This window comes from Drosophila albomicans, chromosome 2R (assembly GCF_009650485.2).
Source record: "Drosophila albomicans strain 15112-1751.03 chromosome 2R, ASM965048v2, whole genome shotgun sequence".
NCBI lineage: Eukaryota > Metazoa > Arthropoda > Insecta > Diptera > Drosophilidae > Drosophila > Drosophila albomicans.
In genome coordinates this window covers 9991453-10006713 of record NC_047631.2, presented here as the reverse complement: position 1 = coordinate 10006713, position 15261 = coordinate 9991453, and the positions used below count along the sequence as shown (strand labels likewise).

Here is a 15261-nt window from a genome sequence, read left to right as displayed (position 1 = left end):
TTGCTATGATTTGCATATCGTAGTTGCTAGCTTGCTTTGTTTTAATGCGTCTGCCTCTGCCTCAACCTCTCGCTCACTCACTCGTTCTCTCTCTGTCTCTCTCGAGGAGTCTGCCTCCGCCTCAAACTCAGCTTCAGCTACAGCTTCAGCGAGTGCCTTTGCCTTTGCCACCTCAGATGCCACCACCATTGCCGAGGCTTGCCGATGTCCGAGCTCTTTTGTCAGCTACCGTTACCTGAATCCGCATGTGCGCCTCTGTCTCTGTATCAGTGTATGTGTGTGTGTGATACGCGTGTGTGTGTGTGTTGCCTATGTCAGACTGCTGCTGCCCAGGATGCCGCCGCGTAAGAAGAAGGCAAACGTTGCTGGCCGAGGCTGGCATTTGTCCTTCCAATCTAAGCTAAATGTGCTGCCCACCATCCACTTGCCACCATCAAACTTGCTGCTTGCTGCTTGCCACTTCTCCTGTTGTCGTTGCCATCGTTCTTGCTGCTGCTGCAGAAAACAGAGAATTTGAAACAATTGAGGCGCCAACGGAGGGACGTCATGGCAGACGCAGCGCAGCAATTTCGACCACCAACTACTGACCACTGACCGACTCGGACTGCATCTACACCGTGCTTACGCTTAGCATAGCTCCTGCTCCAGCTTCTGCCGAACAGAGATAGCAACAGATAGAGTCCGAGAGAGAAAGAGAGAGTAAGAGAGAAGGAGAGCGAGCTTCCCGGGGATGCCGTGTGTGCGACAGGGACAGGCGCTGACTTTGGCAAAAGCTCTTAGCAACGTGCGGCCGAATCCTTCTCAAAATTAAACTATATGCAGCAAGGAAAGACATGCTGCACACACTGCTGCCACTTCGTCCAGTGCGTCCTGCAACCTGCGTCCGAAAACCATTCACCATTCACCATTCTCGAGTCTCGAGCCACATGCAAATAACGCAGACACATGCAGTTTTTCTTGTATCCTTTCCCCCTTCTCATAGTTGCAGCTCCTGCTTCTTATGTATTCGCTCGAGCTTTGTTAAGATATTCTTTGCCTCTAAGATGGACGACGCTTGATACGAGTCCGAGTTGTAGCTGCAGCTAGGCGTTAGATACTTCAGCTCATACACATACACATACACACACACAAACCCACACACATACTCACACACACATGTGCAAGTTCAATCAGCTGCTAATTGCACAACGTCCAAAACAGTACATAGCCAGCTAGGATGAGTGAGTTGGCAGCAACTGCAACAGCAACAGCAACAACAACACAGCAACAAGAGCAACTGCAATATGCGATTACTCCTGCCAGGACTCGCACTTGGCAACTGAGATACTCGACGTTGGTTGGACACAGTCGCATCCAGCGCCAAGTGTTTGCATAACTTTGTAGCCTTATCCAGATCCAATGCTAATCCATTACCTCGTTGCTCAAATAATATCTGCAACATGCAGTTTACGTATAAGAAGTACTCGAAATAGCGACCAACTAAGTATTTATTAAGCATTTGCGACTGATCCCTAATTGCAGTTAAACTACTACTCAAGAATACTTTTTGTGTAAGCCAACCTAAGCTTTCTTGTTAAGAAACAACTTTTATTTTTATGTAGTATTTTATATATTAAACAATTTTACACTGATTTGCATCTACCGAGGCATACTACTTATTAATCGTGCTCAAATATGGTTGATAAACTTAACTCCTGTATTAAGACTATGCTTTTTGAAATTAATTATCAATTCGACTAATTCTTCTTTTTTAAGTTGCAATAATTAGTAATAAGTTACCAATCTGTGTTTACTATACATGGTACGATATACCAGATTGTCGGCCAAAGCAACTAAGACCCCTAGTAAGTAGGCGATTTTGCCCATACAAAAGAATTTCTTTAATAACTTCCACAATTTTTATCTGGTCGCACTATTGTTATTATTGTATACACTAAAACTCGCAGCTCTAGCTTTAAAATTATGCTTGTTTTTCGATTTTTTTGATTTGTGGGAACGGAAGTGGGCGTGGCAAAGTTTTGAAATAAACTTGATCTGCGTGCAAACATAAAAAAGCTGTCGAAAAATTATAGCTCTATCTCTTATAGTCTCTGAGATCCAGTGTTTCATACGGACAGACGGACATGGCTAGATCGTCTCGACTATTGATGCTGATCAAGAATATATATACTTTATAGGGTCGGAGATTCCTCCTACCTGCTACATAGATTTCCTGCCGGCACAAAGTTATAATACCCTTCTACCCTATGGGTAGCGGGTATAAAAAAACAACTTAATACTGTCTAGTCAAGTGAGCTCAACTAAGATATACCCTGAACCAAACTAATTTTAGACCCCTTAGAATATAGAGTATACATAGGTGGTTAATATCATTACATTAATATTTCAATTTATGGACAAAATTTAATGTACAAATGGGATGTAAACCTGTAATCTTTCTAATTCTAAGTATTCTAATATTTCACTCTTTAAGCTTTTTTATTAAAATTCGTTACCATTTCTAGTCAGTTTTCTACTATAAAAGAAGTGACCTGAACTGGTTATGTAAATAAGCGCATTATAGTATTATTATCATTGGATCAATAGTTCGAAAGGGGCACGAACATAAGTTTTAAAAGATTAAAATGTATTCTGACTTCCCATGTGAATTTACTCTTACAAAATCATATCAAAATCGATCATATGACTTGAATTCTATAAACTAAATAACTAAAATATCAAACTATATTTTAATATTTTAATCGTGTACTGTTGTCATATAAACTTAGGCAATAAATATTTCTACTGTATTTCATACAGTGTATTTAATCGTCGTTGAATAGAATGCCTGCTTTTCTCTCATATTTCTTTTTAAAATCGTCGAAGAAACCAAAAGCAAACCAAAATCCGAAACCGCGTCAGCTTCGATGTCTCGATGATGTTTTGCGATATTCATTCGTTTTCACACCCGATTTCCGAGGGCGACGAACACATAGAGAAGGGAGGAAAGTGTATAGAAGTACTTGGATTGGGATTTGCGAAACGCGATGACGCTGCATCATTGGGATTGTTGCCTTAGCTGGAAATTGCCGACAAGTCGATGCGGCTGAAGAGACTCACTCGCTCGCTGAGATGAGTGTGCTACAGCCAGACAAGTAAAAATTTGCCTTTGTATTGGCCTAGCACAGAGAGAGAGAGACAGAGTGAGAGAGAGGAAGAGAGGGAGAAATGCATAGATTTTGAAAGGGTTTTTCTTGGGTCTATTCTTGGCGTTGTTGCTCTTATTGTAATTGTTGCTGTTGTTGTTTCATTATCGATACTGCACTGCACTGCAGGTAGAGCAAAGTTGGCGACACGGCAAAACACTGCAGAGCGGAAGAGAGAGGAAGAGGATGCCAGAAGGGGTCCTCGAGTGTCGTGTCCTTTGCAGTCCTTTGCACTTGTCGACAATGAAATACAAGGAAATATTGCGGCAGCGATGTAAAGCACAAAAACGCGATTTGGCGCGCATTAAGAGCGCCTCAGAGAAGGAGGCGAAGGAGAAGCCAAAGAACTAGAGAGCTAGATAGGTTGCAAGGATATGGAAAAGGTGCAGAGATGATGGGGTTGTAATATTTGAAAACGACACCAATCAATAATTAATTATGAATTTGTATTTATCTGGCAAATCAATAAAATTAACAATAGAAAAACACACATCAATTTCTCAGTCTCCCCTCTCTGTGTATCTAGTGTCGTCGGAGCCCAGGTAAGAGGGAGAACCAGAGGATTGGAGCAGGAGCATGTGGATGGGTCACTCTGAAGTGAAACGCAATACAAAATTGCTGAGGACAACCGATGTGTCCTTTGCAGCGAAAGGGGCAAACTCGCTGTCGATTCCGGTTGAACGCACACAATCGCGAATTTTCATCGAAATAGAAAGCTGCAGCAACGGAAGAAGAACAAGAACGCTCGGAAGGGGAAGGGGAAAGGGAAGGGGCAACATGTCGCGCGGTCAGCATTGCCATTGCCAGAGTTACGAGAGTTGCCACAGCCAGCGAAAAGCAGCGTCGTCGTCGTCTGCGACAAACAGGGATAGACGAAAGGACAGACACGCAGACGGAGAGCAGCAGGCGGGTAAGACAAGGCAGAGATTCAAGGCAGCAGAAGGAGCAAGCAGCCGTCGTTCCCTGGCATCAATCAGAGCACAACCCCGCGCCAATTCAGCTAAAATCCGCAGTCGCCACCCTGCGGCAAAGCAATAGCGACGTTGACGTCGCAGCAGCCACAGCCGCAGCCAAGCATCACACATCCTCGAAAGTGCCCCATACCACTTCTGGTCCTTCGTCCTTTGCAGCATCACGCCATCATCTCGCATAGGCATCGCGACTTTCAGCGTATGTAGAACTGACACTGACTGACGGACCGTAGAATACGTTGCGGATACGGCTGCCACACACACTTAAACATACACACATTCGCATGCAGATGTGAATGTAGATGTGAATGTGAATGTACATCTATGTGCATATGCAATGAAGGCAGCGCACCTCATACAAGCCAAACGAACAATAGAGAGCAGCCCACTTGAGATCAGAGCAAGTGGCAGACGCGGTGGTTCAGAGTAACCTAGCCCCAGACCAGACGGCTTTCCTCGCCATCGCAGACCATCGCAGTTGGTCCAAGCCAAGCCAAGCCAAGTCGAGAGTGCCGCAATTTTGCGTCAAAAGCCCTTTTCCCCTTTCTCCCTCTTTTGGCTATCGCTTGGCCTGCCCTGCGTCATATTGGCACAAAGAAAGACCTCTCGCTGACTCGCCGATTCGCAGACTCGCCGGCAAACTGGCAGCGGCGACTCCTTCAGCCTCACCAGCCAGATAAAAAACTTAGCCATTGGTAGGAAGGAGCAACGAGCTAAGGACGATTCACTGCCCATAAGCTTCAGTTCTAGTTCTGGTTCTGGTTGCTGCTCCTGTTTCTCTATTTCTGTTGCTGTTGCTGTTTCTGGTTCGTGTTTGAGTTGTGCCTCTGGCACTTGGCTCCTGTTTTACCATGCTAGCATGTCCAGTCGGCGCGGATAAAACACATCACTCGGACTCAAAGTAAACTAGTCGCCGACTCCGTTCACCGTGTGGCCAATCCTCACACCCTCGCCTGCTTATGTGTTCCTTCCTTGCTTTGAATAAACACTCGACGACTTTGCGACCGCATCAGCGTTCTCATCATTTGCACTCGCCGACGCATCGCTTCAAATTCTAGGCGGACTTGCGAAATATCCTAATAATGTTCTTGAAAGTCTAAAATTGTTAATACTATATATTGATTCTTTACTTATTGATTGTTTTAGCGACAGCTAAGTTTATAAGACACATCTTCACAGATCAATAAAGTTAGCAAATTTCATAATAAGAAATGGTTTATAATATATATGAGATATAAAAAGTGAATAAAATTTGAAAATAAGATATATTCGATATATTATATCGTTTAGGTGGTACAACACGCTAAGATTGAGGATACAGAACCAATAACTAAATTGTTAAATAAAATTTTGTTACCATTTTTGTTAGTGCAGTTAAATGGTAGATAATAAAATAGTTAGTCCCTTGACTTTTAAGAAAAGTAAATTGGTCTATTATAATTAGTTACCTTCAATATGAAATTAAATAAATTTGCAATAAGTCACATAATACTGACTAAATCCAACATCCTACTAATACAGTATTTATACTATATTATTCCAATTTGTTATTGGTATTATTAGTATTTGCATTAATATTTAAGGATTGGTCTATTAAGGAAGGTCTGTTAATCTCTACTTTTAGCATTCAAGTAATATTACTATTAATAATATACGCTGTGCTTATAAAGTTTCCACTTATGGATTAGCAGCGGTTGTTTCTTGCTTGATTAGCTTACTCATCTCGCAGCATTCGTGACAATTTTTAAAGCAGCAATAACTACCCCAGCCCCTAAGGCAACACCATCACCACAACCACCACCGCCATCAGAGGCAGCCAAGGCAGCATCATCAGCAGCATCGACGCCATAGACGGCACCCCCAACAGTTACTCCCTTGCATGGGTCAAAACATCATATGTGAGATCCCTTTACGTCGCGACATTTCCGTGCCATCGCGAATGAGGCACATTCGGTGCACGTCTCCTTTTCAACCCCCTTGTCCCTTAAAGGACCGACGCTGTCCTGTGACGCGAATGTGAACGCGGAAACTGAAGGTGATGCGATGGCGATGACGATGACGACGACTATGCCGGTGGCAGGAGAAATGGCAATGTTCAAATGCGCGAGTGCCATCAATATGAGCCATACGTGTGTCCTTATTTTAAAGGATATTTCACTCTGGGCTAGCTCAACCCCATCCCATCCGGTTTCACGTTGTGTCTCTGGCATTTTGCTCTTGCTTTCTCCTTCTCAGAGGGAATTAGTGTGCTTCACATTAGTAGCGTAATATAATCGCGCATGATGGAGTCGACTAACGCGGCGTAACGTGACAAATATGTTTGATTGCTTGATGGCGCAATACAACCTAAAGATACTCTTCAACCAACAACAATATACTCTACACATATACTCACATTTCATTATTTTAGTTCGCCAATAACCTACAAATGAAGTTTTTTCTTAGCTGAGCGTACCCCAAGTCCATGCTAGCACATACCCTACAATAAACGATAGTCTTGAAGATTATCCATCTCCTCGCGACATAGCAAAACTTCGGATTAAAAAACTTAAGCAATGATATTTAAAGGACAAATAGAAAAATGCATTAGAAATAATTTTACTGTTCAATAATTTAATCTGTTTAAATTGCCTATTGAATGTTTTTATGCTCACCACCCATAGGGTAGAGGAGTATTACAACTTTGTGCCGACAGATAATGTAAAACAGTCATAAGGAGGCATCTTCGACCCTATAAAGTATATATATTCATACAGCCGAGACGATCTAGCCATGTCCGCCTCTCCGTATGAAATACTGGATCTTAGAGACTATAAGAAATAGAGCTATAGTATAGTTTTTATCCGACAGCATTTGTTATGTTTGCACGCAGATCATGTTTGTTTTAAACTTTTGCCACGTCCACTTTGGCCCCATAAATTGACAAAACTTGAATAACAAGCGTAATTTTAAAGCTAGAGTCGCAAATTACGATAGATATGATAATAGCTATAGGGATTTCTGAAAATTTGGTTGCGATCCGATAATAATTGTCGAAATACGTTATTACTAGGGGTCTTAGTTACTTTGGCTGACAATCTGGTACATTTCGCACTCTATAGTATATCTTGAATGCAGTACCATATCAATATACCAAATATACCATTTTAAATATTTTTAGTATCTGGTGGTATATTATTTTGGTATATGTTAAAATGAATACCACAATATGTTGTTCTTATTTAAAATGGGTAGCGGGTATCTCACAGTTGAGCACACTCGACTGTAGCTTTCTTACTTGTTTTGCAGTATATATATTTGTCTCTTTAAAATTACTTACATATGTATGGATTTATGTAGTTTTTTTATTCTCCGTGTAGGAATTAAAATATATTAAATTAGCAAATATCTTATAACATTAAATAAAAAAATGCACTTTAACTCACACAATTTGTTTTCTAGATTAAAATTGTTTCTTTAAATGATATAGCTTTGCTTTCCAGCAGAGTTGACTTTGCAATAATCTGCAGTCTGAAATATTTGCTGGGAGTAAAGAAAACTACCAACGTCTTTATCTTTTGGCGACTCTTTTGATGGGCCTGGCGAAAACGATGCGCATATAATAAGAGGGCCCATGCTGGCGGATTTCTCCACATGCCCACTAAATATATATGTCATTATTAAGAAAGAGACGCGCACGAAAGGTCGTCGAAGGGGTTTTTGGGGTCTTGGAGTCTGGGGTGTGGATTTGGGTTTATGTCCGTTGTTGGTGACTATGTTTCATCATTGCCTGTGATTACGACGGCGGTTCAACGCGTATTACTCGTTGCTGCGATGGCTAGTGTTTATGCCGAGCATCCTTTTGTCCCGAGGACAATAACACTTCCGTGCAGACCATTATCATAAAGGGGTTAAGTCGCTGATTTTCATCGTATGCGAGTGTGTGCTCATTTAAGAACTAGAGATGGGGGGAGCCAAGGAAGAGGATGAGGAAGAGGAAGACGCGGGTCGCAACAGCAACAGCAACACTCCCAAGCGCAAGTGCTCGAGGATTCGCGCTGAATTTCACCGCTTTGTTTCTATGCGCTCTTCACAAAGATGGCAGCGGCTCATTATGCGCCCCGATAAGCGATGTGCCTCCCACGTGAGTCCTTCGCCTCGGGTTACTAGCATACGGCTGTGTGGGTACTCGTATATGAATGTGGATGCGGATGTCAATGTGGTTGTGTGCTTGTCTTAAGGGGCAGCAGCAAGCACCATTTGACGGCAGTCGTCGCCTCCTTATGTCACTCGGTATCTATCTCCTCGGTTGTTCAGCGACTGCCAAACGCGGCCACTGAAATTTTTGTCGCGTCAGTCTTTGTTGCCGCCGAGTATTTGCCACCCTTTATGCCAATGTTGTTTTCTTACTCTGTGTTATTTTTTGTGCTGTTTTTCTGCTGCTTTTGGTGCACAATTTTTGCATTTTGTGTTGTCGTGTTGCTCAGATGGACATTGCCATTTGTGTAATTTGAGCCGTGTCCCCCTCCTGGTTAAGTAACCAAGCAGTGAGAGGCAAAGGCGCCTGTTCCACGATGCTTTTGCTTTTGTTGTTGTGTGTTGTTTTCCTTTGTTTTTGTCATGTTCCTTCCACCATTCAGTATTGTTGCCAATGCGAATACTCGGCTTGATCCTAATTTAACACGTTCGAATAACCTTGAAGCGTTTCTTATTTCGCGCCACCGTCAACGGTGCCCGACGCGACATCAGCGGGTAAACAATAAACAGCCCAGTCACAAGCGAGACAGAAACAGAGAGAGACAATGTGTGTGAGAGAGACGGAGAGAGGGAGAGAGGTTTCACTCCGTGCTGCGGATTCAATTAGACGCTGTCGACGGTTTGGCTGCCAGGGAATGGTTTTGACCTCGAATGCCGCGGTGTCTCACATGCACCCCTCACCTCTCTCGCTCTCTCCCTTCTTCCCTTTCTGCCTCTTCCCCCCACCATGACACCGCTGCTCCGTTGTGATGACTTTGTACTGCCACGAACGCCTCATTGTGATTCTTATGGCTTCACGGGGATTTTGCATTTCAATAAACTTTCCGAAACGACGCCACACAACGGGGCGCGTTCACAAGGTTTGCACAGAATGCTATAAAACCTCAATACTCCAATCATGTGAAACATATATTGCCAGCCAGCGAAAATATTTAGATGGACATCAAGTTCTTCTATTAATAGATTTAATATCCTAATATTGAAAGAAAATTAATGAAATTAATGAAAACAAGATACCCTTTTAAAAACTTAATTTGAGGGAATCGTATTTAACAAATCATAAAAAAAATTTCTTCATTTAGTAAAATATTCACTTTACAAAAATACAATCAAAATATTTTCGAAGATTATCACACTCAATCAAAATTATCATGTTGTTATCTTAACAAATAATTATTAGACACAAAATTTCAAGGGAAGTTGGACACTTTTATAATAACAAGTAAGAAATAAAAAACTTTTGGGAATAAATGTTTAATGTAGATATTTTTTATACATTTTACATTTGTATATTTACCAACTCCACGAGTGATAAAATAATAATAAAATAATGGGACGGACCTCATTATAAAATGGAATCAACTGTCTAAATTAAAAAAATATTTTTGGTTGTATATCTTAAATTAAAGAAGGTCTATTGCAAATTATAAGTTGTAAATGGTAAATGATATAGACTGGGCTATTGATGCTAAGCTCACTCGGTTAATATTATGCATTTAAAAACATAAATCAGTTAAAACAATTTATCTGTGGAACTTATTATACCCGCTACCCATAGGGCAGAAGTGTATTACAAGTTTGTGCCGGCAGGAAATGTATGTAACAGGCATAAGGAGGCATCTCCGACACTATAAAGTGTATTTATTCTTGTTCAGTGTCAACAGCCGAGACGATATAGCGATGTCCGCCTGTCAATAAGAGATAGAGATATAATTTTTTCGATAGCACTTGTTATGTTTGCATGTAGATCAAGTTTGTTTCAAATTTTTGCCACGCTCACTTACGGCCCCACAAAATGACAAAAACAATACAATGTGGTTTGTATGGGCAAAAACGATCACTTACTAGAGTTCTTAGTTGCTTTGCTGGTATAGCGATATACCCAATATATTTCAGTATTTTTTGATATAGTATTTTGGTATATTTTAAGAATAATATCGCGCTGTTTTGCTTGTATCCAAAATGGTTAGCGGGTACCTCACAGTCGAGCAAATTCGACTGAAGCTTTCTGACTTATGTTAATTGATAAATGGTATTAAAAACCTTTTACAAATATATTATTTCATTTATGACAAGAATTGATCTATTGAGGTCAAAGACCATTTCATAGATCAATGATATGCTACAAAATAAAAAAATAGTCACAACGACACGGGACATTTTTATTAGACGCAGTGACACCGAAAATCGCATGTCATAGACTATATGACATATAGCACTATATACGAGCATGCCGCCCACTTGGCAAGCCCAAGAAGTACAAAGAGACGTCAATGAATGTCCTCATAGGTACCTGGCAAGACCCTCCAATAATGGAAGGACACGCAAGTGATGCTGTTGGCTATTTCGTTACGCTTTATGCTTGTGATGGTGTGTGTCTTTGAGGGTGTTCTGTGATATTTTTCTGGCAAATCGCTGGATAGTGTCGTTTGTTGGCCCGTGTTATAAGGGAATTGTGATGAATGGGACACGGGTAGACAGAGACAAGGACAACAGGGCTAAGAGACATGCGATGCAGCTGCGCAGGTAAATAGTCAGTCAGGTCGGAGATAAGAAAACACAGGACGGATTAAGGATGGGTGCGATTTACAACCTTGTCGCAGCTTGAGACTGTAACAAACTGACACGACGCGTCGTCTATAAAACGCACACCGCAGGACATCCGCTAGTGCCAACTAATTTGTAGAAATCATCTACATATTGCATACACAGTATTACCTATCGTCTTAAACTATGCATATAGTATACCTAAACTATACATACATCGACTATGGTATAAATCTAGAGTAAAATCTTAAATTTTGTTCAATTCGTAATTGCATTGAGTTTCTTATAGAAATCGCACTGTATTTGACTCCGTACCAAACGAAATAAGTTCCTTTTCTCACTTCCTGCTGTGCCCGCAATTTCTGACAACCTTTTGCCAAGGTTCATACTTCCTTAGGTAGTTGTAATAGGTGTCCTTTCAATCGCATGCTGCGCAACAACTCGGGCGACAATTCCTGGAATGAAACGTCTCTTTCCCTTTCTATAAGTGTATTTCTTCTAATATTTCGCAGTTTGCGACTTTTCAACATTTAATTATATAGGATATGCTTCACTTTAACTTTACTAAACTACTACTAAAATGTCATATTCAAAGTATAAATAATAATCAAACTATTTAACCATGGCTATACGCTGGACTCTAAATAATTTTGTGGAATTTCATTTACTTTATAATAAATATATGCAAATATGTACATATTTATAAATATGTAAAGAGCATTTGATAAAAAGTAAAGTTGTTGTAGGATCGTCTTAGACTTAAAATAAAAATTAAAATAAAAAAAATTTCCTAAAAATATTCGAAAGTTCAATGATTGTGGAACAAAAATATAAAATAATATTACCTGCCTTCATTGAAATAAATTTTTTTAAGTGAATTCTAAAAGTTGAATTTTTATCATATAATATAATAAAATTTTATATTATTGAAGATATGCAAAGGCAGCTCGCTGCATCATCCACAACAAAAACTGCTTGCTTCCACATATGCAAGCAGTTGAAGCAGTGCTCATTGTTCTCTATGCTTCCTCCAACCCTGACCGTGTCAATAGACGGAGACGATCAATTGACATTTCAAATATATTAGAGCAAAACAATAATTTAATTAAATTATATAAAGGAAATGAATGTTATATATTATTTTTGTTATAAAAAAAAAAACGCTCATCAAGACAATGCTCTGCACAACAAAATCTCTATTTGAAATAAATTGCAGATTACTTTTATATTATTTAAATACAATACATTTATTTTGCAGCCCACTCGCTTGATATCTCCGGATACTCTGCTGCGCAAACGTCGTGGAAACTCCTATGAAATGGCCACGTTGCTGGTGAGCATGCTAATTGGAGCTGGTCATCCGGCAATGGTTGTGTCTGGAGTTGCACGTGGACATACGGTACGCAACGAGCAGAACAATGTGCCGTATCCGTATCCCATCGAAGAGGTCAAAGCCGTTGAGGAGGAGCAAGAGAACGAGGAGAAGAGTGCCAAGTACAAGCTGCGGCCGCTGCCGGACTTGGAGAGTCATCTTGAGGAGGAAATGGCAGAAGTCCACAGACAGCGAGCTGAAGCTCAGAACCGACATGAGCAGGAGCAGTTGCGTAAGCAAATGGCGGTACGTTTTCCTTAATTTCTTAGCAATCTGATAAAACAAACTGAAATTCCTAATCCCCATAAAAAGGAAATGGAACTGATGGCTGTCGATCGATATCACTATCGTCGCTCCCACGCTTGGGTTGTGATTATCAACAATGCACCGTGGAGCATTAAGCCAAAGATAACTTACACCGATGTGAACGGCGATGTTGTGGAGGCTCCACCCAAGGGCATTTTCATTGAACCTTCAACAGGATTTATCTGTGAAACCAACTGCAAGCAATATATCCTAGTAGACAGCATCTGGAATCAGTATAACTACTATGTGAACAAGCAGAACTATCAACGAGTCGGCGAACTACGTTGGGATCTGCGAGATCTCAACGATTGGGAGCACATGCTGCCCGGAGAGCCGCCAGAGATGCGTATCTATAACATGGAATCGGATGAGAATATTGCCGATGGGGAGCACGATGTAAATGATGAGAAGCATCTGGATGCCATTTGCAATTGGGTCAACAGGCTGCATATTGGATTAGCAGACTATGAACAGCGCTTTCCACGCTCCGAGAAGAAGGTTCAGTATAAAGGAGCTATTCACGAAAGATTCTCACCATATTCCCAACGTGATGGCAAAGTAATGCAGTTGACGGTGTTCGACGATGACCAATGCAATGAGCCCAAGATGCGCTATGAATATTACAAGAATCGCTTTGATCACATGAAGCATCTTAAATATAACTATGAAACGGATTTGTTTCAAGAACAGTTTGAAAAAGGACGCGATGACAGCTTAGAATGTAAGTTACCAATTTAATATGTCAATGTTTAATGTTGGTTAATTATTACTAAGATTCTTTTTTGTATGCCTTTTTTGTATATTATTAATTATATTTTATATTTTAATTATATTTTGAGTTCTGTACATTTAAAATTTAAACTAAATAATATTCTCTTTTAGGTATGGAATACTATTCAGACGTTTCGCAGCCTCGAAAATTGTATTTCTGCGCTAACTCTAGACTCGACTCTTTGGAAACGGTGGATCTGAATCCAGGTTTAATTATATTACACTATAAAGACCGCTCTGACAATTGCTGGTATAAAGAGTTCCAGTTTAAGCCCAATGGTGGAGTGCTTAAAGTGCGTATATAAAATTGCATATTGTCAATGTTTAGAGTTTCTTATTTCCTTCTGTCTATCTCTCTACTTGTAGAAAGTATTTGAGAGGTTTCACAAGAACGAGGAAAATGATATTGGCACCAACGATTTCGCTAGTCGTACATTCCTGTTTCAGCAGAACAAAATTATACTCAAGTTCCATTACACTTTTGGCGCCTTGACTGCCACCACAGTGGAGTTTACAAAGCCGCCCAAACCGGATTATGGCAAGGAATTGATTTATGATGAGAAGCTAACAAAAATATACAGGGTGAGATAGTCCCAACAGCAGTAAGGTATCCGGTTATTAATGTAAGTTGTTACAGGCGAATCCGTTGGATCCAGTTCGCACTAATCTCGAGTTGTACAAGATTTTGCTGGAGCAACTGCAGGCAGAGGATCAAATACGAAAGCAGTTTGAAAAGGTTCAAGACGATGTGAACAACATCTTTGATCTGCGACGATGGGAAAAACAAGAGCCCAAGCTAAAGTTCAGTCTTTTCGACCCACTTCGCAATGGAGCCGCCAGAGAAATTAGAATGCAATTGGTACTTCTTCTTTTCAGCTTATTTAACACAAAGATTCTAAATATATTTATCTATATTTTACAGTATGAGCAGGAACAGCAGCATAAGAAAGAAATGGCTAGTAAGCCAGCAGATTTCTTGGCTCCATATTTGATACCTTACAAGGACCAGGAGCAGTTGACTCAAGAACAATCCATGGGGGCATATAATGCCTGTCTAAACGATTTGAAAACTCGCTTTGTTGTTCTACTCAACAATCTGCAGCGACAATATGAAGACGTAATATATTTCAATTGAACTTACCCCTATTTTGACTTATTCTACACACATCATATTGATTTTTCAGCTGACCAGCGAGGCAAAGTCCTTGAATCGTTTCCTCAACAAGTTTGAGAATCAATTCGACAACTTTGACTACAATCGACTGGTACAACAGGCCAAGGACTTGGAATTGAGAAAACGTATGGTCCAACAGCGTCTGACTCTGACACATCAGGATTCTCAGAAGAAGTACGAGTGGGTTAAAGCTTCGCTGCTGAAGGATCCACGACTCAATCTAAAGGGAGAAGAAGAAAAATCATCCGACGACTGAAAAACTTTTAAATCAGTTTAAGACAACTGAGAAACTCTTAAGCTTATAAGAAAATTTTGTTTGAGATTTGGGAAATGTTATTTGCAGCGTGTGAAAATTAAAATTCAAATAAAAATAATTAAACTTGTAGATTTTCTTACCCATGCTATAGAAATATTAGCTTAAGGTAGTTTAACAATTAAGACAGGAGAAAAATGTGTGTATAAATACTATGATACATCTTAAAAACTTAATAGAAATAAATTATTTTACAAAACTGTCAAATAATGCTGATAGGTGAGTATCGTCTTTATCTGAAGATATACAGTAAATCATAAGTCTAAATATCAAACGTTTTGCAAAATAAAAAATAAACAAACAAACAAATGAAAAAAAGTTACGATTGGTGTAAATCAGTTTTAAGCTACAGATTTTGGGCATAAAATGATCTAATGTAGACTAAA

At 40.1% G+C, this 15261-nt stretch overlaps 1 protein-coding gene across 1 annotated transcript in view; it reads left to right on the top strand.

Annotated features, from left to right (window-relative positions):
* LOC117575056 (coiled-coil domain-containing protein lobo) overlaps window positions 1-14928 on the top strand; it is a 34098-nt gene extending 19170 nt beyond the window's left edge. Inside the window, exons 3-9 of the mRNA XM_034259137.2 lie at window positions 12198-12557; window positions 12624-13338; window positions 13500-13681; window positions 13755-13970; window positions 14026-14247; window positions 14311-14505; window positions 14573-14928. Of these exons, the coding sequence (XP_034115028.1) occupies window positions 12198-12557; window positions 12624-13338; window positions 13500-13681; window positions 13755-13970; window positions 14026-14247; window positions 14311-14505; window positions 14573-14818 (2136 nt within the window). The 3' untranslated portion in view covers window positions 14819-14928. The remainder of the gene's footprint in view (window positions 1-12197; window positions 12558-12623; window positions 13339-13499; window positions 13682-13754; window positions 13971-14025; window positions 14248-14310; window positions 14506-14572) is intronic.
* The last annotated feature ends 333 nt before the right edge of the window (window positions 14929-15261 follow it).